This window comes from Schistocerca serialis, chromosome 5, assembly GCF_023864345.2.
Source record: "Schistocerca serialis cubense isolate TAMUIC-IGC-003099 chromosome 5, iqSchSeri2.2, whole genome shotgun sequence".
NCBI lineage: Eukaryota > Metazoa > Arthropoda > Insecta > Orthoptera > Acrididae > Schistocerca > Schistocerca serialis.
In genome coordinates, this window is record NC_064642.1 from 474,571,168 (window position 1) to 474,597,529 (window position 26,362).

Genomic DNA, 26,362 nt, shown 5'->3' on the forward strand with positions numbered 1-26,362 from the left:
TAAATATACAGGACATATACAGGGGTTATGATGGTTTTAGAAAAGTAATGAGGCTGGGAACAGTGTGCATGAACTGACAATGCTGTTGCCTTATTGCTCATATGATAGATAGGTTGCATTGAGCATTTGACTCAGTACAAATTTGAACTTCCTACAGAAGAAGATTCACATCTTGCAAGTGTGTGAAGCAAAATTATGTTTGTTAAATGTGTTGCTAACATGAATTGAACTGACAAAAATATGAAACACATTGTGTAATCAAATTTTCTGTAAATCTTGGTGAGATTGCTGTTTATGGAGAACATTCTCTATCCAGGATACAAGTTTTCAGACTGCATAAGTAATTTTTCGCAGACTGACAATTAATAGAAGACAAAGGTCATCTGGGAAGAAATTCAAATTCAAGAATGTATGGGTAGAGTGAAGTATTTTATGAGATATGTATTGAAGTTAAATTTGAATGTGTTAAGTGTCCATCAATTTTCAGTACAGTATTTCGACATGCAGAACGAGTGCACAAACATGGATTCAAAAAACATAATGAGAGAGAGGAGAAAAGTTGGTAGAATGCATGTGTTCATCTTCAGACCACCTTCTGAGGGAGTCAGATTTCTTTAGTAGTATTGCCATGATACATGGTGGTACAGATTCTCAAATTCCAAAGTCGGATATGACACGTGTACACTTTCCCTATCCCAAGAAAATGAAGATGAAAGAACCTAAATTGAAATGGATTTTTTTACTTTCTTTTACAGTCAGGGAATCATATTCAAATACTGTGACACCAGGAGTCACACAAACAGTTTATCATAACATACTTGAAAGGCTCAGGAAAAAGGCAGCATGGGTGTGCCCACTGTCCAGGCATTGCATGTACTGGGGGTGCTGCACCTCAACAATGCTCTTTGTAACACAACAATCCCTATTAACAAATGAGTGACAAGGAATGTCATTCTTGGAGTTACTCAACACCTCCCTACCACAGCTAATCATTGAATCTCAATCCCTGTTACTTCTCTTTATTCCCTGACTCAAAATAGTCTCAAAATGTCATCCCTTAAAAATGTCATGACAAAAGCCTGCTGGAACAGCTACAGGAGGGAAACTATTTTGAAGGGGATAACCTTGATGTGTAAAAATAATTAAAAAACACTAGAAAATTAGTGAATTACTTTTCTAAAAGAACCTCCTTCATTTGACTGGCAGTTTTAAGAACCTAAAACTTCTGTCAGTGTTGGTAAGAAATCCAAACAATGAAAAATCCAGAATGGAATGTAACAATATTATGAAAAGGAAAGTTGCTACTCACCATTTAGAGGAGATGCTGAGTCACAGATAGGCACAACAAAAAGACCACACACACACACACACACACACACACACACACTTGACTGCAGTCTCAGGCAACTGAAACCACACTAAGCGCGTGTGTGTGTGTGTGTGTGTGTGTGTGTGTGTGTGTGTGTGTGTGTGTGCGTGTGTGCGTGCGTGTGTGTGTGTGCGCGCGTCTATCTGGTGCCTATTGTTGACAAAGGCCTTAATTTCCAAAAACTTTATTTGTGACAGTCTTTTTGTTGTGCCTATCTGCGACTCAGCAGCTCTGCTATATGGTGAGTAGCAACTTTCCTTTTCATAATATTGGTAAGAAATCACACACTTTGTGGCCAGTTATTTCAGTTTATCTGTGTTATAACTAATGTGAACATATTGCTCACTTGTCTCACAGGTTTTTTTTTTTTTTTTTTTTTTTTTTTTTTTTTTTGCTGGAAATACATCTCCGGTCTACTCAGAAGTTCTTTTATTTTAATTTTCATACACACCAAATTAGTGTTGGTTTGAGAACCTTTTCATTCTTGACAGTTTTGAGTATTTAAGTCACTGATAATACATTAAGTGGTAACGTCAATGTAGTCTGTTACACATACCTTACTCTCATTATAATGTCAATGAAATTCACATTATTTAACGTAAAAGTATTCGACCATCTATATCTGCCTCTACATGACCACTCTGCAGTTCACACATAAGTGCCTGGGAGAGTCTGATGTAAGGAAATATTATTATTATTATTATTCAGCATCAGACTGAGAAGGGGAAGCAACATATACTTGCACGGCTCCCTTTCCCATTTAGAAAGTGCTGCGTACCATTGTGAAACAGTGAGGCTTTGTGCGAGCAATGTACGATTTGAGAAGTGAAGTTGGCTAAGAAATTCCCGGACATCACTCACACTGAAAATGTACCTAAGAGCCAGTTTACAACACAATTTGAAAAATATTACAAGGGTGGGGGGGGGAATAAAAGTAGTATGTTAAAGTTGGCCTCAACTGTTCTGTCCACACAATGACACGTCAGACAGGACACGGTTGGATGGCAGTAACAATGAGCATGAGTGGTGATTTGTTATGTCCATAAAAGTTTATAAATCATGTAGAAATGTCCATTCATTAACCACTCTGTGCTTTTCACACATACTAGTCTCACATGCAACAAAATAACAGTATTTCTGAATAGATTAAACAAATTAAAAATCTTATAATGACGCCTATGTAATGGTGTGTCTGTATTATACAGGAGATAAAAAGAGAGTGATATCGTCCGGCAGTGGACGACGGGTTGCGCGCTTGTTTTTAGTAATATTCAAATTTCTTCAGAGTCTGTCTCTAATATCAATGTTTTTACATGTGCGTTGAATCAGTCTATAGTCTCTTAGGCACATCAGTGGCGCTGGATTCATTTCTCCTCGTAAATCGTTAAAATACATCATTACAATGTTTAGTTAAATATTACACATTGGCAAATAAATGGCTCTTGGCCTCTTTCATTACAACATCTCAGAGAGGGTTCATCAAATCACTTTCACACCATCTCCCTACCAACCCACTCTCTAATAGTATGTGGGAAAAATGAACACTTGAATTTTTCTGTGCAGGCTCTGATATCTCTTATTTTTTTCTAGGTGGGTGTCAACAAAATATTTATGAATTTGGAGGAGAAATCTGAAATTGAAAGTTTGAGAAAAGATCTTGCTGCAATGAAAAATACTTTTGTTTTAATGATTGCCATTTAGCTTGATCATATGTGTATTTAATTAATCTACAGTTTAATATAAATATTCTGTTGCACAGATAATGATTCTCTAACTATGAGCTGAAAATATGAGAATGTAAATAAATTAATACTTGGACTGATTTAAATTGATCAACATGTTTTTAGCCTTTGCAAGTTATTTAGGTACTCATTACACAAACTGTTTTCATCTTACAAACAGATGATAACCATTCTTCCAAGACTTCACATTTGTTCATCAAAATGGTTCAAATGGCTCTGAGCACTATGGGACCATTTCTTCATCAATCAGCTGTACTGTACATAAGTATTATCTTTAAGTTCACATATTATTGTCAGCAAACTATGAGGTGGTATTCCTGTAATCCATAAAAATTTTATATTTTATCTTCCTTTTCTAAAGTGTCTGCAGAAAAGTCTAATATTAATAGCTACTCATTAATAATTCAATGAAAATCACCCTAATTTTAATGTCAATAAACATCATTTCTTTTCTGCTTTTAAATGACAGTTACCATTCATTACTATGTTCTAAGAACTTATAATGGAGCAATTATTAAACGACATTTCTTTGTTGATGACTGTATAAAATGGAAGCAATCTGAGGTTAAAACTTGTGCATCTATGAAGCAACTGATCTGGAGTCTGGTGCAATCTGCATAATGTTACGAGTTGTATTTTCAAAGGAGTTTCAGTTGAATTATGGATACTGCGACAAATCCTACAGAAATAGAAATGTTTTGTTTACTTATAGCAGCATCAGTCTACTAAAAGAACATTGCGGCTGATTCGTAGGTTTTAATGTTCTGTCAGTATAATGATGCTGCTACCAAGCAAAGAAAATGTATATTTCTGTAGGATTCATTATTTTTCCAATCTGAGTATAAACTGGCTGAGAGTTCTGTATAACTAATGCTCTAAAATCTGTTCACTACTTCTGCTACTGTGCTTATGATGCACAGAATGTGCTCTAGAAAACTGTAAAAAGTTAATATTAGCACAATTTGTTGACCCAGATTTCTTTTTTCCAGTCTGTGAACAGGCAATGCTCTTCAAAGTCCTATGCTAAGACAGATAGTACTTCAGCTACCACAGTGTCAATTACCATGGTGATCAGTAGTAGTTCTCCAAGATTATCAGCATACTCCATTTTTTCTGGGGTCAGTAAGTAATTCTATACATATGATTTCTTTGTTGCCGGCAATAATTGCTGTGTCAGGTTCTTTAGGCAGTCCTTTTAGGCACTTCGAAAAAAGAAACATCCTACTCTGTCTTGTCCCCTTATTTTTGCCCAATCTGATTCCAAAAACAAGCTGGTCACTCTCAACCTGGAGTCTGAGTGGTCTGATCCTCCTTTCTAACATTCCCCAACTTACATGTCTTTCCTCCCTGATGAAGCAACAGTTCCAAATGGTAAGGTAGTACTTTCTACTTTTATATGTTTCTGTCATCAGTACTTTCCATTTCACGATCAGCAATTGCACCTCCTCCTAATTACATAGTTTTCTAGTATCAGCCAGTCACATGTAATTAGTCAAGCTCATGGAAATGCACTTGAATGTGCACTGCACTTGAATGTGCTTTCAAAATGACCGATATTAATTTTGTCAGCATCAGCGTCTTAACATTATTTTAAGGACAATTGTAAAAATAAGAGTTTGGAGAATTCCAAGACTCAGTGCACAGTTTTCTATTTGATTCATTATAGTTTCATTGCTGATAGAAGTAATGAATACACAAACAAATATTGAAATGAAAGTCTTACTATGGCACAGGATTGCACATTTCAGGGTCTGTGTGGTTCTGTGTGAATGTATGTACTTTTGTTAGGAAAACAGCAAGAGATCGAAAGCTAGTGTCAATGCTTTTTCCTGTTATATGTGTCTGTGCTCTTGAATTGCTGCACTGTAGGTAAATAGCTGGCTTTCCCTTGATTTACATGTTGCACCATCCAGGAATTTCCATTATTGTTGTGAAATGAAAAACGTAACTTTTCAGAATAGTACCAATGAGTAGCACAAATAATTGATCAGAGTAACACAGACGCTGAGCACTTCAGCAATACATATATTATTCATGTAAATAATAAGGCAATTGCACATATTCTAAAGTGGCTTGTGTTCTCTTTCAGTTATTTTCTTTTCCTATGTGTGCAACTCGTATTTTGCCTAGTCAAGTAATTATTCCTATTTACTTTGAATTTATGCTGTTGTCATCCTTTACTATCAATTAGCTGATAAGGATAGCATATTTATTGCTCTAAATGTGTGGTTTGAGGGTGGCACTAAGTTTTTTTTCTACCTTTTGAAGAAATGGCTTGTATAATTTTCAAATGGTCTAATTAAGGTTGTACGTTGTAAAATACAATTAGCTGTAGATTATTCACACTGACTATTTATACTATTTAGGGCAATAACATCGAAGATAAGGAAAATAAACCTGTCCCTTTGAAAACCACAAAAAGCAATTACATACTACTGACTGCTCAATACTTCACTATTAGAAGTGTATTCATTTCCATTTTGTTTTGTCAAACGGATATTATGACTTTTTTCCCCACTCATATTTCACAAGTAAATTAAAATTAAGCATAAAACAGCGATAAACATCTTGGTAAAAATGGAAATGCCATGTGGCTAGGGCCTCCCGTCAGGTAGACTGTTTGCCTGGTGCAAGTGTTTCAAGTAGACGCCACTTCGGCAACTAGCGTGTCAATAGGGATGAAAGGATGATGGTAAGGACAACACAACACCCAGTTCCTGAGCGGAGAAAATCTCTGACCCAGCCGGGAATTGAACCCCGGGCTGGTAAGTATGAAAATTCCGTCGTGCTGACCTCTCAGCTACCAGGGGCGGACAACACCTTGGTTATCAATGAATTTCAGACTCTTCTTTTTGTGTAATTGAATGAAGGTTTACTTCAATCCACACCATGTTTGGCTTATTTATAATTTAAAGTCCCTCCAGTGGAAAGTTATACAGCTGCTACTTGGTTAATGTGTTTACGTGTTGCAATTAGCCACACCATACTGACTACGATGTGCTTCATACCACGAGAAACATAGACATGACAGTTCTGTTCTCAAAATAATGGATTTGAAAATAAACCATTATGCAGTAATTACAAATTGTTGCTTTGTTTTTCATTTACTGACGGTGTCCTCCTCTGCCAAAAAATTTGCAGATGAATATTTCCATAATATGTACAACATGCACGTCCTTTCTTACTGAAAATTGTAAGGCTACCATTATTAATTTCACAGTATGTTGCTGAAGAAATGGTATACAATCTGTTACATTTGTCATTGGAAGGGCATTATTTTTTAATTTAAATTGATAAGTCTTGTTTTTCAGACATTTTTATTCAAAACTCACACAAAAAAATTCTTAAATAATTTAAAGTGAAACAAACTGTTCTTCAGTTTGGTCCCTTGATTTATTAAGAACCATGAGATATATTAAACATCACAAAGGTTTAAATATGCCGTCTTTTACATCTTTTACATGAAAAAGAATGTTTGTTTCATAATAAGGAACAGCAAAATAAAATTAGCAAAGAAATCTTGTCACAAGATAGCAGCTGACTGAAACAACATGCAAATGTTGGAAGATACACCAGATTTCAGAACACTTCATTCCGTCATTACTATTAGAAAGAAAAAATATTGGGACGAAACCATTCTTAAGTATTAGGCAAGATAGGCACCAAAATCCTTAGGACAATGAAGACCAAACACTTGAGTTTTCTGTTCTTCAGATATGGAATTTGGCAGAGGATTACTACAAAGTCATTTTAATTTCAGAGTTTCAGTTTACTGCAATCTCATTAATAGACATTTTATTTTTTATTTACATTTATTTTAATTTTTGGTTGTTCTTTACTTTATACAAAAAGATTTAAAAATTACACTAGAACAAAATTTCTTCAAAACTGAGTATCCAAAGAACACATAAATAATGTTTTGCACATCAAAAAACTATTTGTTGTCTAAGACCTGACCTAGCACTTTTCTTCTTATTAGCAGAAAAGACCATAGTTACACGCATAAAAATGAAGTGGTACCTTGAACTTTACAGAGGATAAATGTGCTGAGATTTATAACTTTAATTTAAAAAAGTCATTTATTAATTAAAAAACACAGAAAACTGTAAATAGGAGAAAAGTTCTTCAGTATGGAACAAGCTGAGGAACATATAAGCAATATTTGGCAAATCAAGAAAGTCATTTGGTTTTTATGAGCTGTCCACATTATTGGCAGAGCACTTTTCCACACGTACATGTCACACCTGTGTACCCTGTACTGCACAACTTGTTCTCCTTGTAGTTTCAGGGAAGAACTTCCAGTTAGGACGTTCCAATCTCTGTGCATCACTATGAGCTCGATCTGAAAACAAGAAAAGATATAGCACTCATTTTTTCTGCTTTTGTGGCATTGATCTACTATTTAATAAAATAAATAGTATTGTTGTTGAATTTTGTCACATTCGACCACAGTTAAGGTCCATGTAGTGAAAATCAACAACAATGCGAATGTTAGTCATTAAAGCCAGAAGTTTGTTTGATAAAAAATATATTGTTTGTATTTAAAAATGCTAAAAATTAAGAGAGAAACATAGTAACGTAAAATAAAATTTATATGCATCAAGCTATTGTGGGAACTCTGCCACAGTGATAAATTTTATGGTTGAAGACAACTATATTAAAATGGAAATAAGGTAATGGTTGTAATCATCAAGTATTTGTCACATAGAAAGCATTTATCATTTTCTTAAAACTTAATACATTGACTGTGCAGAATTGTACTGATCACAGTTTGCAACTACATTGGATGTACATTTACCTCTAAATTTCATCAGCTGTGGAGATTCCAAAATGTCAGAGTTACATTCTGTGGCAGTCCTTGTACGGTGAGGTAACTGAGTGTGCCTGAATGATGCTATTGATGTTAGTACTGAACGGGCACTGGAAACAGTCTGCGTTGGATTTCTTTCAGGGAGACGGAGTCTATCATGTGGTTCAGAACCTGTAAAATAGATAATGTATTATTAAATTTAGTAGATATTGAAAATTTCCAAAGTAATTACTACTACAGAGGAAAATTCTATAGTGATTGTTTTAGCCTATGTTAATTTTGTGTAAATTACATTAGTCATGAGCTAAAAGTGACATAACCCTCTCTTTCCATTGAGAAGCATCACAAGTAAGGTATATCAGGTAAACAAAACAATGTCTGTAAGTGATGAGAACTCGTTGTGATGTAGTTTATAGCAATATCAATAAAGAAACTAAATCAGATATTCATATCTGAAAGTTAGAGAGAGAGGACAATCCTAGAGCACAGAAGAGAAGACTGGAAAAGAAGAAGTCACTCAGAACACTGACAAGTGATCTAGACCTGATTCAAAGGCAGCAAACCCTTATCTTTTGTCTTCTTGTAATGAGAAATATACACTGGTGTCCAAAATTAAAGCAACAAATGGAAATTTTGCAAGGTTGCATTTATTTTTCCACAAGACAGTATTAATAGGTGATAGTAAAGTAGAACCAATGTAAAGAATACAGAATGCAAACAAGTGCAACCTGTGTAATGTGTTCATTTTTTCCAACTTAATGGATTTGCTCACACATTCTGACAACTGGTTAATGTGTTCAGTATGGGATGTGACCACCTCTGGCAGCAGTAAGGGCCTGACAATAATGGGGCATGTTGTAAATGATGTCATCAGTCTTATGATGAAGCAATAATGCCCTTTCTTCCCGCAGAGCTGCTCGCTTCTTGGAGAGTGGTTGGTGGATGCTGAGATGATGCAAGATGTCTCCCTAGTGCATCCCAGACATGCTCTATGGGATTCAAATCGGTAGAGTGAACAGACCAAGTCATGCTTGCAGTATCTTCTCTTTTCAAGAAAACATCAACCACATGTGCTCTATGATGTCGAACGTAAATAGTAAGTCTAGGCCCACGGCACCTCGCAACAATGACAAATGAGGTCCCATGATCTCTTCACAATACCGGACAGCAGTTAAACCTTGCCAATTCACCTGTACAATTTTATGAAGAGGGACATGAGTGGTACACATAACCCCTGTCCACACTATTAGGGATCCTCCTTGATATCAATCTCTTTCCACAACATTTGTGTCCCAAAATCATATTCCCCATTCCCTCGAATGCGAATCCATTGAGAACCACTCTCCAGACTAAATCAGGATTCATCAGTGAAAACAAGACTGGCCTGCTGTATGACCATCCCAGGTGGCATGTTGATGTGTCCATAGACAGTCCATTCAGTGAAGATATGTCACAGGTAGACACACAGCAGAGCACTGCTGAAGCCTTCTGCACACCATTTGCCTCCATACAACACATCCAGTGGATGCTGCTAGCTCAAATGTTAGTTGCTATGCAATGCAAGATGGTACTGTCATGCCCTTAAACCAAATAATGGTCCTCTCTTCTGAAATCAAACAAAGGGAAATCCAGAATGGAATGTAACAATATCAGAGAAGGAAAGTTGCAACTCACCATATAGCGGAGATGCTGAGACGTGATAGGCACAACAAAAAGATTCACACAATTATAGGTCTTGGCCATTAAGGCCTTTGTCTGCAATAGACACACATACACATACGCACACACACACTCACACAAACGCAACTTCCACACACATATGCAGTCTCAGACACCTGAAACCAGTAGTCTGAGACTGCAGACGTGTGTGCAAGTTGCATTTGTGTGAGTGTGTGTGTGCGCGAGTGTGTATGTGTGTCTATTGCTGACAAAGGCCTTAATGGCTGAAAGCCATAATTGTGTGAATCTTTTTGTTGTGCCTATCGCGACTCAGCATCCCCGCTATATGGTGAGTGGCAACTTTCCTTCTGTAATATTGTTACATTCCTCTCTTCTGAAGTCACATTTCAGCCCTACCCTGGTCTTCAGGATACAATTTCAGTCTGTGTAAACGGTTGCCACATCTGAGAAGCAACAGAACAATTCACATTAAGCCATCAGGCCAAATCAGTTTGCGACTGTACGGCTTCTTTTCTTTCTATGGCCCTCCACTGTAGAGAGTCTGGTAGGTATCTTCTCTGTGCCATACTGCACCACATATGACTGTGTACACAGCGATTGTGGATGTCAGACTACCCGGCAAACACTCCTCATTTTGTAGATGCCCTGATGCCATTGTCGGCATGGTTGTCCACTGACTGGAATGCCATCTTCTGTGCAGAACATGATTGTACAGACACCTGGTTGACAGTTTGTATGATTATATTGTGAATTAGGCACAAAATAGGGAAATAGCACATTGTTGCTTTAATTTTGGACACCAATATAGTAAAAATCTTGAGCAGCTACCTTATTTTACATTTCTCATCATGCTCCTGTATCATACAGGATTGTTTAAGATATTTCTTTAAGAACTACCATTGCCTACATTGCATGTGACAGAATAATTATAAATGAAAAAAGCCTTCTGTAGCTTCTGCAGGCACATGCTGTATTTATTTTCTCCTTTATCTCTAAAGTTTTATATCAGATGAGTTTACCATTTTTTACTTGATGCCAACGTCAAGGCCCTTCCACTTCTGGCCATATTAACAGATTTTACCACTTTTCACATACTTTGAAATGTAGTGTATGCAATAAAATATATTTACCTGAAGACATGAAGAACACATCACTGTTGAGACGATAGCTTGTAGGTCTGCCCCTGAAGGTCGAAGCAACTGATGGAGGATTTTCCGATTGTATGTCACAGCTATTGATGTCAATATCTGTTAACACTGGAAAAAAATTCTGGTTTTATTTGTGTGCAAGTAGCGTTACACATGTAATAAATTCTTGTTCCTACAACTCAGACCTATATTTCATATGAATGTTTAAAACTGATGACTGTTTCAAATGACATGATATGGTACAGACAACTCATTGGAAAATTTAAGGGTAGAGGATAATGCTCAAATCACTTACATGAAAGTCTATTTTCCCTGTCAAAGTGTTTACGTAGGAACCATCTTTCATCATCGTCTGTGTCTGCACACTCTGTTCTTCGGCGTTCTTCAGTTCGGAGATGCTGGTGACGATGATGTTGTGCCAGATCAGGAACACTGTCTGATAGCTGTTGCTGAAGGTGACCTGCACAAAAATTAATGTTTGAGTTAAAAATGTATACAGTAGTTTATTGTATCTACTATATCCAGCATGTATTAATACAATTGATCTACAAGAACTGATTCATACTCAATATGAGAATACTTCCCAGAAGAAGATGTGATTTCATATGAGCTGTTTATTTTTTAGATTTCTTTAGTGTAAATCACTTTCAGCCTAGTGGCACTCAATCTGGAGATGGCAGATATAAACTCTACTGCTATAATATTTGCTCATCGCCCGTATTTGAGGATCAAATACTCAAGAGACAGTTGGTTACAATTCTTGATCACAGGACTGCATATCAAACCTCTCCACAAACTCTTGTGGAGAGAGAGCATGTGCTGTTGACAGCAATCTATCTGTCTGATTAGAGCTTTAAACTTGGGACTAACAGAGGAGTAGGGTGTGTATTGATCCTGAGTTTCATCCTCTCCCTTCCTTTACTTCCATGCTAATCCATAACAACACGAACTCAGATCTATAATGTACATGCACTAAACAATCATCCACAGTGTTAAGAAATGCCTGTGAGATATGACCCTACAGAAAAGGATTGAAACCATATCTTAGTGTACATAAACCCTTCAGATGAATGGCTAGGTGGGTCAGCTGAGAAGGTTGTCCAAGTTGATTGTGAATCATTGTGTAGAAACCAGATTTGCCCTACCCCTCCAACTCAGTCCAAGACACAGTGGCTGTACAACTTCTCACTTTTAGGGGTTTAATGATGTAGCATGAATCTGAAGAAGTAACGACAATTATCTATGCTTACCAGAGTTCCTGGTTAACAACCAGTCTTGCAAAGGTGTTCCACGGTGAGGAGTTGGTGATGGCCAGCCTGGGTTGTGAGATCGTCGTAGAGCACGACGCCGCTCCTTGCTTGCCAGTGTACATTCCTGAAATTACAGACAAACACCAGTCAGTTGGTTACATTGCAGTACTGTAAATGAATTGCCTGCAATAAATTAAAAACAGTGAGCACTCCTGAATTAAGGCACCTGTCTTCAGTTCTGACAGATTTGTCTGAGCTATCAAGGTTAGTCAGTGCTGTTACCTCACAACATTCTATCTTATGATGGGAAGTGTGTTTAAATATAAGCTTGTGAGCTTCTAAAATTGTATTTCATCACATCAATAACATTACAAATTCAACTTATGTGAACACTAATGTCTACTTTCCTGTCGGTATAGAGGTCACTGGGGATACATTACAACCACACTCCAGAGTGAAAATTGCATAGTAAAGTACTGTGTTAAACATCGTGAAGGATAAGTTCTAGTGCAATCTACTTCTGAATAGCCATTTTTGATCAACCCACTTGATCTTCCAACCTTGGTTACGTATAATAGGCCTAAACAATAACAATCATGAAAGCAGACCAGTCATAGCCCTAACTAACGAGGGAAACTAGTGAGCAGGGCCAACTCTAGCAGGATTTGGGCCAGTAACAAAAATCTGCAACAAGTAATTAATACACAAACGAAAGTTCACTCAAACAGCAATACAATTAAAGACAAACAAAAGTTAACAGTGTTTCATCAGAACATAAGAGGCCTATACTGCAAGCTGGATCAGTTCACAGCAAATATAGAAGACACAAAAGGTATAAACAGTGCCCACATTCTGTGTCTAACAGAACACCACATCACTGCTGGTATTGAAGTGGTCCCTATTCCCAACTATGTTTTGGCAACGTCTTATTGCAGGAACTATATGGACAAAGGAGGAGTAGCTGTATATGTAAAAAACAATGTCTTGTTCACGGCAATAGATGTACAAAGATTCTGCTTTGAGCTACATTTTGAAGTATGTGCTATAGAGGTGCCAGACACTGTCTCCAGATTAACAGTTGTGGCAGTTTACAGGGCACCATCTGGTAATTTTAAAGTGTTTGTTAAACAATTAGATACTCTTTTGTTGTACTTAAGTAGAAAAAATAGGGGCATGGTAGTTGTTGGGGATTTTAACATAGATTTCTTGATTAATTCTCCCCGCAAGGTGGAGTTTGAAAATCTCATGGGCATGTACAACCTTGTTCCCGTGGTTAGCTCGCCCACCAGAACCACAACCTCTTCCAGTACTCTCATTGATAATGTTTTTATTGATCAGAGTAAAGTCAACCATATTAATATTGAAATGAATTAATAGAGGGAAACATTCCACGTGGGAAAAATATATCTAAAAACAAAGATGATGTGACTTACCAAACAAAAGCGCTGGCACGTCGATAGACACACAAACAAACACAAACATACACACAAAATTCAAGCTTTCGCAACAAACTGTTGCCTCATCAGGAAAGAGGGAAGGAGAGGGAAAGACGAAAGGAAGTGGGTTTTAAGGGAGAGGGTAAGGAGTCATTCCAATCCCGGGAGCGGAAAGACTTACCTTAGGGGGAAAAAAGGACGGGTATACACTCGCACACACACACATATCCATCCACACATATACAGACACAAGCAGCTTTTTCAAGCAAGCTGTTGAAGGCTTGCTGTAGTGAAGTGGCCGAAGTTTTGTCTCACATCTGCAACACATCCATGCAACAAGGAGTGTTTCCAGACAGAATGAAATACTCTGTTGTCAGGCCCCTGTACAAAGGAGGGGATGCTACAAATGTGTCAAACTATCGCCCTATCTCTCTATTAACAACATTTTCAAAAGTCCTAGAAAAAGCTCTGTACAACAGGATTGTGGCACACCTTGGTGACCTGAACATCATTAACAGTCAGCAGTTTGGTTTTCAAAAGGGAGTTTCAATAGATAACGCAATTTTCTCATTCACAAATGATGTTCTAGAGTCTATAAACAGCAAGAGGCTGCCAATTGGTGTCTTATGCGACCTATCAAAGGCGTTTGACTGTGTATATCACCAGATCCTCTTCAAGAAGGCCTGTCATTATGGAATTACAGGACCTGTAGGGAACTGGTTAAAATCGTACCTCGAAAATAGGAAGCAGAAGATTATTCTAGATGTTTCAGATAGTGTATCACAATATATAGTGGACTCTGAGTGGGGAATTGTGCAGCATGGAGTGCCACAGGGATCAGTGCTTGGGCCCTTGCTGTTCCTCATATATGTTAATGACCTGCCTTTATCCATCAATAAGCAGTGTAAATTTACAATGTTCGCTGATGATACGAACATTGTGGTGGATAATGTGTCAACTACTGACTTAGAATCCGAGGTCAATGATATCCTTAAAGAAGTTCTGGGTTGGTTTAGTATTAACTCCCTTTCAATAAACCTGAAAAAAACCAATTTTATCCAGTTCCAGACAACCCACAAAAACCCAAAAGAAATAGTTATCACACAGAATGATCAGATGATAAAGCAAGTGTACTTATCAAAATTCCTAGGCGTATACGTGGACAGTAGGCTGAACTGGGAACATCACGCTCTACAAACACTAAAACGGCTGACGTCGGCAACATTTGCTTTACGAATTTTGTCACGCTTCAATGACATTATCATCTCAAAGTCAGCTTACTTTGGCTATTTTCATTCAGTCATGTGTTATGGCATCATCTTTTGGGACAATACACCTGCTGCAAAGGAAATCCTCACAGCACAAAAAAGAGTAATAAGAATCATTTGTGGTGTACCCCCACGAACCTCATGTCGAAATCTTTTTAAACGACTTGAAATACTGACAGCAACATCTCAGTACATATATTCACTGATGTGCTTCATAATAAATAACCCCACTCTGTATGAAACGAATTGCCTACATCATGAACATAACACCAGAAGAAAAGAGGATTTCCACTGTGAGTTAAAGAACTTGACACTTATTCAGAAAGGGGTAAAGTACACTGGAACGAAAATTTTCAATTCCCTACCCAACAGCATCAAAAGTATAAGGAGTAGTACATCAGTATTTAAACGTAGCTTGAAAAATTATTTACTTGAGACCTCACTTTATTCACTAGAGGAATTCTTTCAGAGAAATAAGTAAAACCCAGATTGGAAAGCTGTTTTTAAATTTTTTGACACTGTTTACTGTTAAACTAATGTAATAATGCCCTAATGTAAAAATTCCTGTTTTTCTCATTTCCATTTTTGGGTCACTTTTAAACCCAAAGTGGGAAGTTTCGATTACTGTTCAAGGTTAAAATAAATGCAATAATGCCCTAAATATGAAACTGCTATCTTCACACTTATGTTGACTAGTTTTTAAGCTAAAAAGTATGACTTTTGTGCACTATTATTAATACTATAACAATGTCTTTATTCTATGGATTTTATTATGTATATTGGCACGTTCCACATCTGAGTGACTTGCTCACATGTACAGATCTATGGAACAAGTATATAAATAAATAAATAAATAAATATCACACAGATCTGAGTCTGTTACTGCATTTCCAACTGAAGTACAATTGTGCAGGTTCCCCACCACGAATTTCTTTTGTTTATGTTACTATTGGGCGTTAATATGCGAAAAATTTCCAGGAATTCCACTTTGTTTGAATTGACATGAAAGTGTTGGGGGGAGATGATTGAACAGTTGATGTGAATGTCAATTGTAGTTTGGATGACTATAAAAAATCAAATAAAATCATACTGAGATTGACATGTATACTATCTGATCAAAAGTATCCAACCACCTCAAGTAATGGGGAATCGACCACTAGACGCCACAAGAGGCCAGTAGAAAAGATATTTTCAAGATATTTTCTTTTAGCTGGGGGGGGGGGGGGGGGGGTACTGTGTCGTCAGCAGTGAAGCAAAGAGCAGAATGGGCTGGTCAGGAGAGATCAATGATTTAGAATAGGAACTGGTCATTGGATGTCACCTGAGCAACAAACCCATAAGAAGGACATTAAGTTGGGCCCAAATTTGTAACGTTCAAGTCGATTGCTGGAGATGTGACTGTGGAGTGGAAACACAAAGGCACAACCACGGCTAAACCAAGACCACACAGACCACAGAAATGGTGTATACAACTGTTAAATGGAATTGAACGAAATCAATCGACATGTTTGACAGAAAATTGTATCATGCTTCAAGTCTAAATATTTGTTAATCTTCGTGGATAGTTCTGTAGTTCTAATTGTCAAAGAGGTTTACTAAATTGTAATTTGCCATGACTAAACTCAGACTAGCAAACCACGAGTTTCCTCGCTCTCGATTTGTATACAGTATTATTAGCGTACTTGCTGCCTGGGAGCTGTTTAGGTTACTGCGGCTCCCGTAGTAGCAGTCGATGCACGCTCCAGTTGTTGTGCAGTTGCGTGCAGCTCCTGCTGTTACGGCCTGATTCCGGCCCTACCCTAAATTGTTCCGCGGAAATTTGTTTCCAGTTAAAATATTTGACGTTCAAACACACTCTTGCTACGAAAAATAATAATTAACTGTAATCCTCTAAAAATTATTTTCATCTCTTTTCGCTACAAGTGTCTCCTGCCTGGTGTTTGGTTTCCTGTACAACAATAGGTCTACTAACGTTTGTCGTTACTCTCCAGCTTAATTAGACAGGTAGCACACAGGAAACGTTGTCTTGAAATGCTCGGTCTGTGCTGCAAACATCTCGTATTTATTTGTTTCTGCTACCGACGAGTGATTTTTATTATTATTATTATTATTATTATTATTATTTTTTTTTTTTCAATCTACCTTATGCTGTAATACTTTGCTTTTCGCTCAGGTCTTTGTCAAATGTGGGTTGGTCTGTGAGCGCGTGTAGATGACTCAGCGTTATCGTGAAGCTGAAAGACCCGGATTCTATTCCCAGTCTGACACATACGTACTTATTATCCATTCCAGTACAAACGTGTCGGCAGATGTGAAATAACCTACCTTTAACCGTTGCAAATTTGGCCCCAACTTAATGTCCTTCTACAGCGAAATACTGATAACGAGGACGTGGATGACAGACGAAATTTGATAGCACCCTTCTTTTTTTTTCTTGGTAAATGCTCATAGTTCCAATATCGTGCTCAAAAGCTTCTAGTATGTCTATATGTGTGCGTCCAAAAAGTTTGGGGCTCCAGTGATAGCGACTTTTGTTCATACTCTTATTTCCGATCCAAACAAAAGAATCTGAATGAGTCAGCAAAAATTTCTTATAATAACAAGCAGACTTCATTGAAGGTCACTGACAAACGTGATCGAAAACTATTAAATTAGCTCCATAAATATGACTGGAAAGATTTGCGTCCCAGACAGAGGCTACGTGATACTATACCTACTTTCTAACCAGTGTTCTTAATGACACTTGCGTCAAATATGTATATATAGATGCCGAAAGCTCTCAGAGACTTTGCTGATAACTAACCTACGTAATCCTGAGAGACATTTTTTGCCTCAGTAAACGTTCTCCTTCATGTGCAGTTTTCATTTTAAGATTACGGAATAGATCGGGTGGGCTTCCTATATGCTTCATAAATAAACAAAATGATTTTTGTCACTGATGGAGGCATTATATGACGCAGAGGGTCGTTTAAAATGCTGGCAGGAAATAAAATTTGAATATAATGCTTTCAATCCGCAGTCAAGCGCGTCATATTTCGTCTGTAAAGAAGACGTTATGTTCCAGGTCTCTTTATTCTTTCCTGCTCTTCGATGGATGATGTCTGTGTGTGTGATGTATCATAACGCTTTTGATCACGAACTTCAATTTACTTTTAATTAGTAATTTATTCCCTGGGCGTGAAGGTAGCTGAAAATACAGACCTGTTTACGACTGTTTACAGACAGCTGCAAACAACTATTACGCACGTCGCATCGGTAATTTATTGCCATCTTTTTTTCAAGGTGAAACCCGCGGTTTATAAAATTTTAATACAAAGCACATAGATAGACACACACGTTAATGCTAGCGCGTTTTCTAAGTAAATACCGTATCCGACAGGGCCATAAATCTGCGACTTTCGCTAAATAAAGCAATCTGTAGTTTACGCTTTTAGATTCTGCTTTACGACATACACAGAACATGTTCCTTCCACTCGTTTCTGTTCTGTGAAATTTTCTTTGTTATAGATTTCACATCTAATTTTGCTCTTGTGTACACGTTCCTGATTTTATCTGCTCTGCTACACATTTTTACTGATCTGAGTAGCATCATTTCTAATGTTCCGATTGTCTAAGATCCTTAATTCTTGGAGCGCAAGTCTGATCCATACAACGAGGTGGAAACTATCATTAGTTCATAAACTGTCTTCTGCTACTATCGGGGCTCTTGCAGTTGTCCTTGCGCTCTTTTGAATGTTACACGGACAACGGTACATCATCGTACCAAACATTTGGCCCAACTAAGTGAAAATTCTGACTGATTAATGAACAGTGATGCTGTGTGCTAAATGCAATTGGGATACATATGGGCCATCACCATTGATTACGAAATACAAATTACAGTCATAACGAATCTTGTCCAACCAATCAACTTATACAATGAAAGACTCGTTTTACAGAGCTCATTGGTCTTGTGCGGGATAGATACTCACGTATAGTATCAGCCTTGTCACTGGAGCAAGTTTTTTTATTGTTTTTTTTTATGATTTTTCGTTCCACCTCTGAAGGAGATAGGGGGTTGCAGGAGATCACAGCACTGTCAGCCAGTAGTTGTAATCTACGCTGTTGTGTCACCATTTACTTACGACAGTTGGGTGTTTATTTAATTTTTTTTTAGAATTTTTAATTGCATGCAGATTGCAGGAAGATGTTGCTCATTAAATTTCCTTCATTCCAGATCCCTGAATTTGCCTTACAGCTGGGGGAAAAAATTCTAAGTCGAAAAAAACTCCAGCTGGGATTGGTTGCCTGTTGTTCAGCTTATATATTTTCATATTTTCTCAGTGATATAATGTTATATCGTGATCTTGGAATTCTGTTGATGTAGAAAATTTCCGTTTAATTCTGTAAAAGATGACAAACTTGAAAATCTAGTCGATTTAGATAATATTGCCTTCTTCTATAGGAATTGATTGAAGTAATTTTCGTCAATAACTTGTTCTTTCTACACACTCGACAAAAGTTTAGAATATCGTAGAATTGCTGCAATTACTTCGTACAGTACATCCTTTGAGATTTGTACAATACCTTATTAACAAAATAACGTAATTCCTCTTGAAAACAAAATCGATTTTGGTTAGCTATAAAAATCATTACAAAACAAAGCAGACTCTTTCCGAAATGTACATCTTGAAAACAAAAACAGTGAAAATCCTTATCTCATGGTGACGATTATCAGTGTTTGGTAGTGAGTATATCCTCCGCGCGCACGGATGAGTTCTTCAACTCCACGAGCCATGCTCTGGATGAGACCCTCAAGTTTATCTTGGGTCATGAGGTCCACTGCTCTGTGGCAGCTTGAGCGAGGTCCCGAAGATTGTCTGGTGGATTCGGACGCTGCGCAATGGCCACCTTCAACAGGACCCATGCATGCTCCGTTGCACTTACGTCAGGGAGTGTGCTGGCCAACGTATTCGGTTGATGTCGCGTCTTTGAAGATACCGAGACACTGCTTGAGTATGGCGCGGCCTTGCACTGCCAGCGACTAGCATGAATCACCGACTTCACAATATCTGCAGCGCCTTACAATCGTTTGTAGAACCTCTTTATCGGGGACCGGTCAAACTGCCGTAGATGAGAATTAGAGGAGTCCGCCGTCCCACCATTATTGCCGCCCAGAACATTACATTTCCACTTGCAAACGGATGGATTTCCTGAACGTATCTGCGTTCCTGGTGTCGTATATCACTTCTTGAAACCCTAACGCGTGTAGTGTCTGGTCGCAAACCAATCCTGGTCTCGTCAGCAAACATGATATAACTCCATTCTGCAATGGTCCAACGTTGATGTGCAAGAGCCCAGGTCCTTCGATTGCGTCGTTTCCGTTGGTTCAGAGCAAAACTTCTCAATGGTCATCTGGAATGACGACCACTCTGATGCAATCCTCTCTGCATTTTTTGGTCTGAGATACGAATCCCTATTGCCCAGGAGAAGTCATCTCCAATATTTCTGGCAGTTGATGTTGGATGCTGGGCACCTGCGAGCCGGCAGTTGGAGGAAATGATCCTGCATTGATGTTGTCATACGAGGACCACCACTGCAAGGTCTATAGTTCACATTCCCGTCTCTCTGTACTTTCTCCACACCTTAGACACCCCACTATGAGTGACATGTAACCGATCGCTAACATCTTGGTGTGTATAACCTGCTGAAAGTAAAGCCACTATCCTGACTCTATCAAAGTGCTGCATGCCTCTACGTGGCATGTTACTGCAGTGCTGAACACAAACCGAATGAAGCTGTTGTCGATACTGGACTACTCGTGGTGTACTGCTGTGGCAGTGGCGTGTTTACATGACTGGGAAACGGCCCCAAAGCATGTCAGCAGTAAACACCATCCAGTATATGGGCTCTAACTCGATAATGCATGAAGTGCCTAGGTCAGTGAGACATCCAGTATCGTTGACTACTTTTTACGATAGTATTCCAAACTTTTGTTTATCAGTGTATATCAGGCTGCTACATCATCCCAAATCCTTGTCAGAGTTCTTGGTCTGTTGACAGTATCATTGATTTCTTCGTTTTCCAGAGGATTCTGCTGGAGTGAATTCGATACTGCATCAAGAACAGTGTACAGAGGAAATGCTTATTAGAATTTCGGAAAATTAAACGTTGTAGGATCGTGCTGCAAAAGTGATTTTGTAATTCCATTGTTTTATAGTCTGTTGAGCTCGAATCTGGTGATTTAGTCTTTTCTTCTATCATGTTCTTGGTTTCAAGTGTTTTGTGTTTTCTGAAGGGAGTTTGTTGGGAACTCATAGTGTAAATCTCCAGCTACTCGAAGCATCGTCCAGTCAGCAGGTAGAATTTTTTTCGTTTGTTTAGATGACACAATCCAAGGTTGAGATCCACATTCGAGAATGAGTCGGACAAATATTTTCTATGTAAGAAGGGCAACTGGTTGCTCCACTCCACGTGTTAGTTATTTCATGAGACGTACTAAATTAAGTAGGCTTTCAGCTTCTTTAATCTTTTCAGACGTGTTTTTCTGCCAATTTAAGAGTTCATTTAGATAGAGTCCAAGATATTTGACGTTTGGTTGCGAAGTAATTTCTTGTCCCAGAAGATGAATGTTGAGGTTGTGGGGTCCTGTTGTTGGTGATGTCTGAATAATAAAAGTTGACTTTTGATTGGATTAGGTCAGATTCTCCATTTACTGAGCGAGGTTTCAAGTCTGCTGATGTAGTTGTTGCTTTTTTTGTATTAAGGTTTTTGGATTTGATGAAAGGTTTCCTCTTGCGGTTGTTATTTTTGACAAGGGTAATAGCCGCTGTTTTTATGATAGTTGGCAGATGGTCACTGGAAATGCTATCCCATATTTCTACTTCTCTTCAGTTACTAGCAATTTGCGGTGTGCAAATAATGTGATCAACTATGGAGGTTCCAGTTGATTGATGAAGGTAGGTGAATTATTTTCTAAGAGGATCAGATTTTCGTCTAGAGTTGCAATGAGAAGGTCGCCATTTTTGTTGATGATTTTGTCACCAAGAACAATGGATCTGGCATTAAGGTCCCCTAAGACGACTGCTGGGTCAAGTGTAGAGATATAATGAAAGAGATTTATTGGTAGTTCCTCAGTGAGAGATACATATACAGTTGCAAAGAAGGTCGGTTTCCTATATTTTCCTACTATTTTTAAGACAATAACTTGATGGGTGTTCAGTTTTTCTGATAAATCAGATCATATAGGGGCAAGTTGTTTTGTATGAAAGATGGCGACCCCTCCTTCTGAACATCTTCCTCTGCCTGTTTTGGGTTTGTCTAACCTGTGACATGGATAACTGAGAAGTCTTACGTTTCGGCAATTCCAATACTTCTAATGTTTTCTTCTCGAACCAATTTTTCTAGGAACTCTCTTTCAGTACAGAAACCATTTTCGTTGACAAAGCATATAGCTGCAGTGTCTTTTCTGGACGTGAGTGTGAAAAGACTGCCAAATTTGCAGGGCGCGTAGCAGTAGGTTGGGATTGGGAAGATGAGTCAAGTGGGTTGCTGATGTAGATGTGCTTTTTGTTCCGGACATGCGTAATTTCCATAGCCTGCGGGAGGAACTTTCTGGAAACCGTTTTCATCGTTTCAGTAATAAGGGATCAACATACCGGGAGAATGTACAGTAGTGTAGTGATGAATGCACGCATAAAGTTTAAGTTTGTGAACGTTCCTGCACTGAGTAAGTTGGTTCATCAGTGCATTTGATCTTCTCCGTTCTGTCGGCGGAGATGGGTTGCTTCGGCCTTTCTGAGCAATTTGAATCGGTAGCGAGAAGAGTACCACTGTTATCGCTGTATTTAAGTGTTTCCTTTTCACTCCAAAAGAAATGCAGACTATTTTCTTTGGATCCATCTTTTAGTCTAAATGTTTGAAAGTTTTACCGTGTGTAGATATGTCCTTTAGGTACAATATTTACATTTCTCCACATAATTTCTATCCCTCTCAACTGTCTTACGCCATCTTGGAACCAGCGCCTGTATACCCGCATGGTAAAATTCTGGACCAACCTGTTGGAGCAACTGTTTGGCAGCGTGCACAAAGGAGTCATCATCTTCAAACCTTGTTCCACGAAGAGAGTCTTTCAGTTTCCCAAAGAGATGATAGCCACATGGAGCCAGGTCAGGACTGTAAGGCGGGTGCTTCAGCGTTGTCCATCCGAGTTTTGTGATCGCTTCCATGGTTTTTTTTGACTGACATGTGGCCGTGCATTGTCGTGCAACAGCAAAACATCCTGCTTTTGCCGATGTGGTCGAACACGACTCAGTCGAGCTTGAAGTTTCTTCAGAGTCGTCACATATGCGTCAGAATTTATGGTGGTTCCACTTGGGATGATGTCCACAAGCAAGAGTCCTTCGGAATTGGAAAACACCGTAGCCATAACTTTTCCAGCAGAAGGTGTGGTTTTGAATTTTTTTTTTGTTGAGTGAATTTGCATGATGCCACTCCATTGATTGCCTCTTTGTCTCTGGTGAAAAATGATGGAGCCATGTTTCATCACCTGTCACAATTCTTCCAAGAAATTCATCTCCACCATTCTCGTACTGTTCCAAAAGTTCGCTGCATACCGTTTTTCTTGTTTCTTTGTGAGCCACTGTCAGCATCCTGGGAACCCACCAGGGACCAACCTTTTTTAACGCCAACACTTTTAGTATTCTGCAAACACTTCCTTCCCCTATCCCAACGTAGCGTGACAATTCATTCACTGTGATGCGTCTGTCAGCAGTCACCAATTCGTTAACTCTCTGCACATTGTGTGGAGTGTGTTCAGTACGAGGCCTGCCACTGCGAGGACAATCCTCATATTGCCGTGCCCTCTTTCATCACGTAACCTGCTTGCCCACCGACTAACTGTACTGCGATCGATAGCAGCATCTCCATACACCTTTTTCAACCTCTTGTGGATGTTTCTCACTGTCTCGTTTTCACAGCACAGGAATTCTATGACAGCACGTTGCTTCTGACGAACGTCAAGTGTAGCAGGCATCTTGAAGACATGCTGTGACGGCGCCACTCACGAGAACAGGTTGAACTAAGTTTGAAAACAAGCGGGAAGGAAGTATATACACACTGTAAAGCTTTCACACATGCAGAATGAAAACTGTATTTTTACAAAAATAGTGTGCATTTCTTTTGGAGTGACCCTCGTAGTTTGCAGTCGAAAATCAGGTTAGGTCCGCTACATTTCCATGTTTGATGCGTCGATACTGTTTTTGGAGGTAATCCGCTTCATACTTAAGATATTTCAATCGAGTAGCTCGCAACTGTCATCAGGTACTCTTTGAGCCTCGGGGAGCACCTGATGAAGACTGCGAGTTAGTCAATCGAAATATCGTGCAAGTACGACACGGAATATCAGCAGAAACCCGATTTTCAAAGATGGCAAGACAATAACTCTTTTTCAGGAGATTTCAGTGTCACAACAACAACCTAAAACAGGCTTTAACTATCAGTACTTGGGGCCGGCGGCAGACTTGTCGCTCCTTTACTACCCCTGGTCTATTGGTGGCACATATCATACTAATTTATGTAGGCTACCAATTAGACTTCAAGAAGAATATAATAATTCCAATCCCAAAGAAAGCAGGTGCTGACTGATGTGAAAATTACCGAACTATCAGTTTAATAAGTCACAGCTGCAAATACTAACGCGAATTCTTTACAGACGAATGGAAAAACTGGTAGAAGCCAACCTCGGAGAAGATCAGTTTGGATTCCGTAGAAATGTTAGAACACGTTAGGCAATACCGACCTTAAGACTCATCTTGGAAGCTAGATTAAGGAAAGGCAAACCTACGTTTCTAACATTTGTAGACTTAGAAAAAGCTTTTGACAATGTTGACTGGAATATTCTCTTTCACATTCTAAACGTGGCAGGGGTAATATACAGGGAGCGAAAGGCTATTTACTGTTTGTACAGAAACCAGATGGCAGTTATCAGAGTCGAGGGGCATGAAAGGGAAGCAGTGGTTGGGAAGGGAGTGAGACAGGGTTGTAGTCTCTCCCCGATGTTATTCAATCTGTATATTGAGCAAGCAGAAAAGGAAAAAAAAAAAGAAAAATTCGGAGTAGGTATTAAAATCCATCTAGAAGAAATAAAAACTTTGAGGTTCGCCGATGACATTGTAATTCTGTCAGAGACAGCAAAGGAGTTGGAAGAGCAGTTGAACGGAATGGACAGTGTCTTGAAAGGAGGATATAATATGAACATCAACAAAAGCAAAACAAGGATAATGGAATGTAGTCGAATTAAGTCAGGTGATGCTGAGGGAATTAGATTAGAAAATGAGACACTTAAAGTAGTAAAGGAGTTTTGCTATTTGGGGAGCAAAATAACTGATGATGGTCGAAGTAGAGAGGATATAAAATGTAGACTGGCAATGGCAAGGAAAGCGTTTCTGAAGAAGAGAAATTTGTTAACATGGAGTATAGATTTAAGCGTCAGGACGTCGTTTCTGAAAGTATTTGTGTGGAGTGTAGCCATGTATGGGAGTGAAACATGGACGATAAATAGTTTGGACAAGAAGAGAATAGAAACTTTCGAAATGTGGTGCTACAGAAGAATGCTGAAGTTTAGATGGGTAGATCACATAACTAATGAGGAGGTATTGAATAGAATTGGGGAGAAGAGGAGTTTGTGGCACAACTTGACTAGAAGAAGGGACTGGTTGGTAGGACACGTTCTGAGGCATCAAGGGATCACCAATTTAGTACTGGAGGGCAGCGTGGAGGGCAAAAATCGTAGAGGGAGACTAAGAGATGAATACACTAAGTAGATTCATAAGGATGTAGGCTGCAGTAGGTACTGAGAGATGAAGGAGCTTGCACAGGATAGAGTAGCATGGAGAGCTGCATCAAACCAGTCTCAGGACTGAAGACCACAACATCAACAACCAATTAGTAACACCGGCACGTATGTGGCCCGAGCTGCCGCCCCACAATGTAGTATTGGCTCTTGACCATTGCCCTAGTATGTTTCTGGCCCCCAGAGTGGGTTGATTGCAGGGAGCAGCGGGGTGATTAATCGCCGCGACGGCGGAAGCTGTGAGGCCCGGCGGCTCCACGCGGTCTGGCGCGCCGGCAGCGGCGGACGTCCGCCCGTCCACCGCCGAGATAGAGAAGCGCGACAGCTCAGCACGACGCGGCACCGTTTGCGCTGGGGCGACCTCGTTCTCGCTTTGCGTGACAAACGGGACAGATCTGCAGCGGCCTTCGCCGCCGTCTCGACAGTCGAGAAAAAGGCTTTGCAGGAGCAGCCGTCGGACAATCGGGGCACCATTCGAAGGTATCCTCCGCGTTGCTGATTTGTGCTCGTTGCTTTTTGTACAAAACGTACTTTCTCCAACTATTGTCTTTTTTTGGTAGCACAATACGAGCTTTAGAGTACTAGCTTGTCACAAGGCTACAAATGACTGAGCAGTTACTACAAATAATCTGACCTTCAGGAGCGGGAAGGCGATCAAATCTTACACAATCTTCTTCCGAAAATGGAGACTCGATAGAAATCTGAATTACATATTCGCACGTAGCCAACAGAATATCTGTTTTCTACATCTAGGCCTGAAAATCATTCATAGGACCAAATTAACGAATAACCAAAATACTGAAATGGAAACTGTGGAAATTTGTAGCA

General features: G+C 39.0%; 1 protein-coding gene across 1 annotated transcript in view; it reads right to left on the reverse strand.

Moving 5' to 3' along the window:
- Positions 1 to 6,500: 6,500 nt before the first annotated feature.
- The window catches only part of LOC126481437 (uncharacterized), a 198,077-nt gene continuing 178,215 nt past the window's right edge, over positions 6,501 to 26,362 (reverse strand). Inside the window, exons 4-8 of the mRNA XM_050105193.1 lie at positions 12,000 to 12,123; positions 11,045 to 11,209; positions 10,732 to 10,857; positions 7,910 to 8,092; positions 6,501 to 7,453 (exon numbers count right to left, since the gene is read on the reverse strand). Coding sequence (XP_049961150.1) covers positions 7,350 to 7,453; positions 7,910 to 8,092; positions 10,732 to 10,857; positions 11,045 to 11,209; positions 12,000 to 12,123 — 702 coding nt within the window. The 3' untranslated portion in view covers positions 6,501 to 7,349. The remainder of the gene's footprint in view (positions 7,454 to 7,909; positions 8,093 to 10,731; positions 10,858 to 11,044; positions 11,210 to 11,999; positions 12,124 to 26,362) is intronic.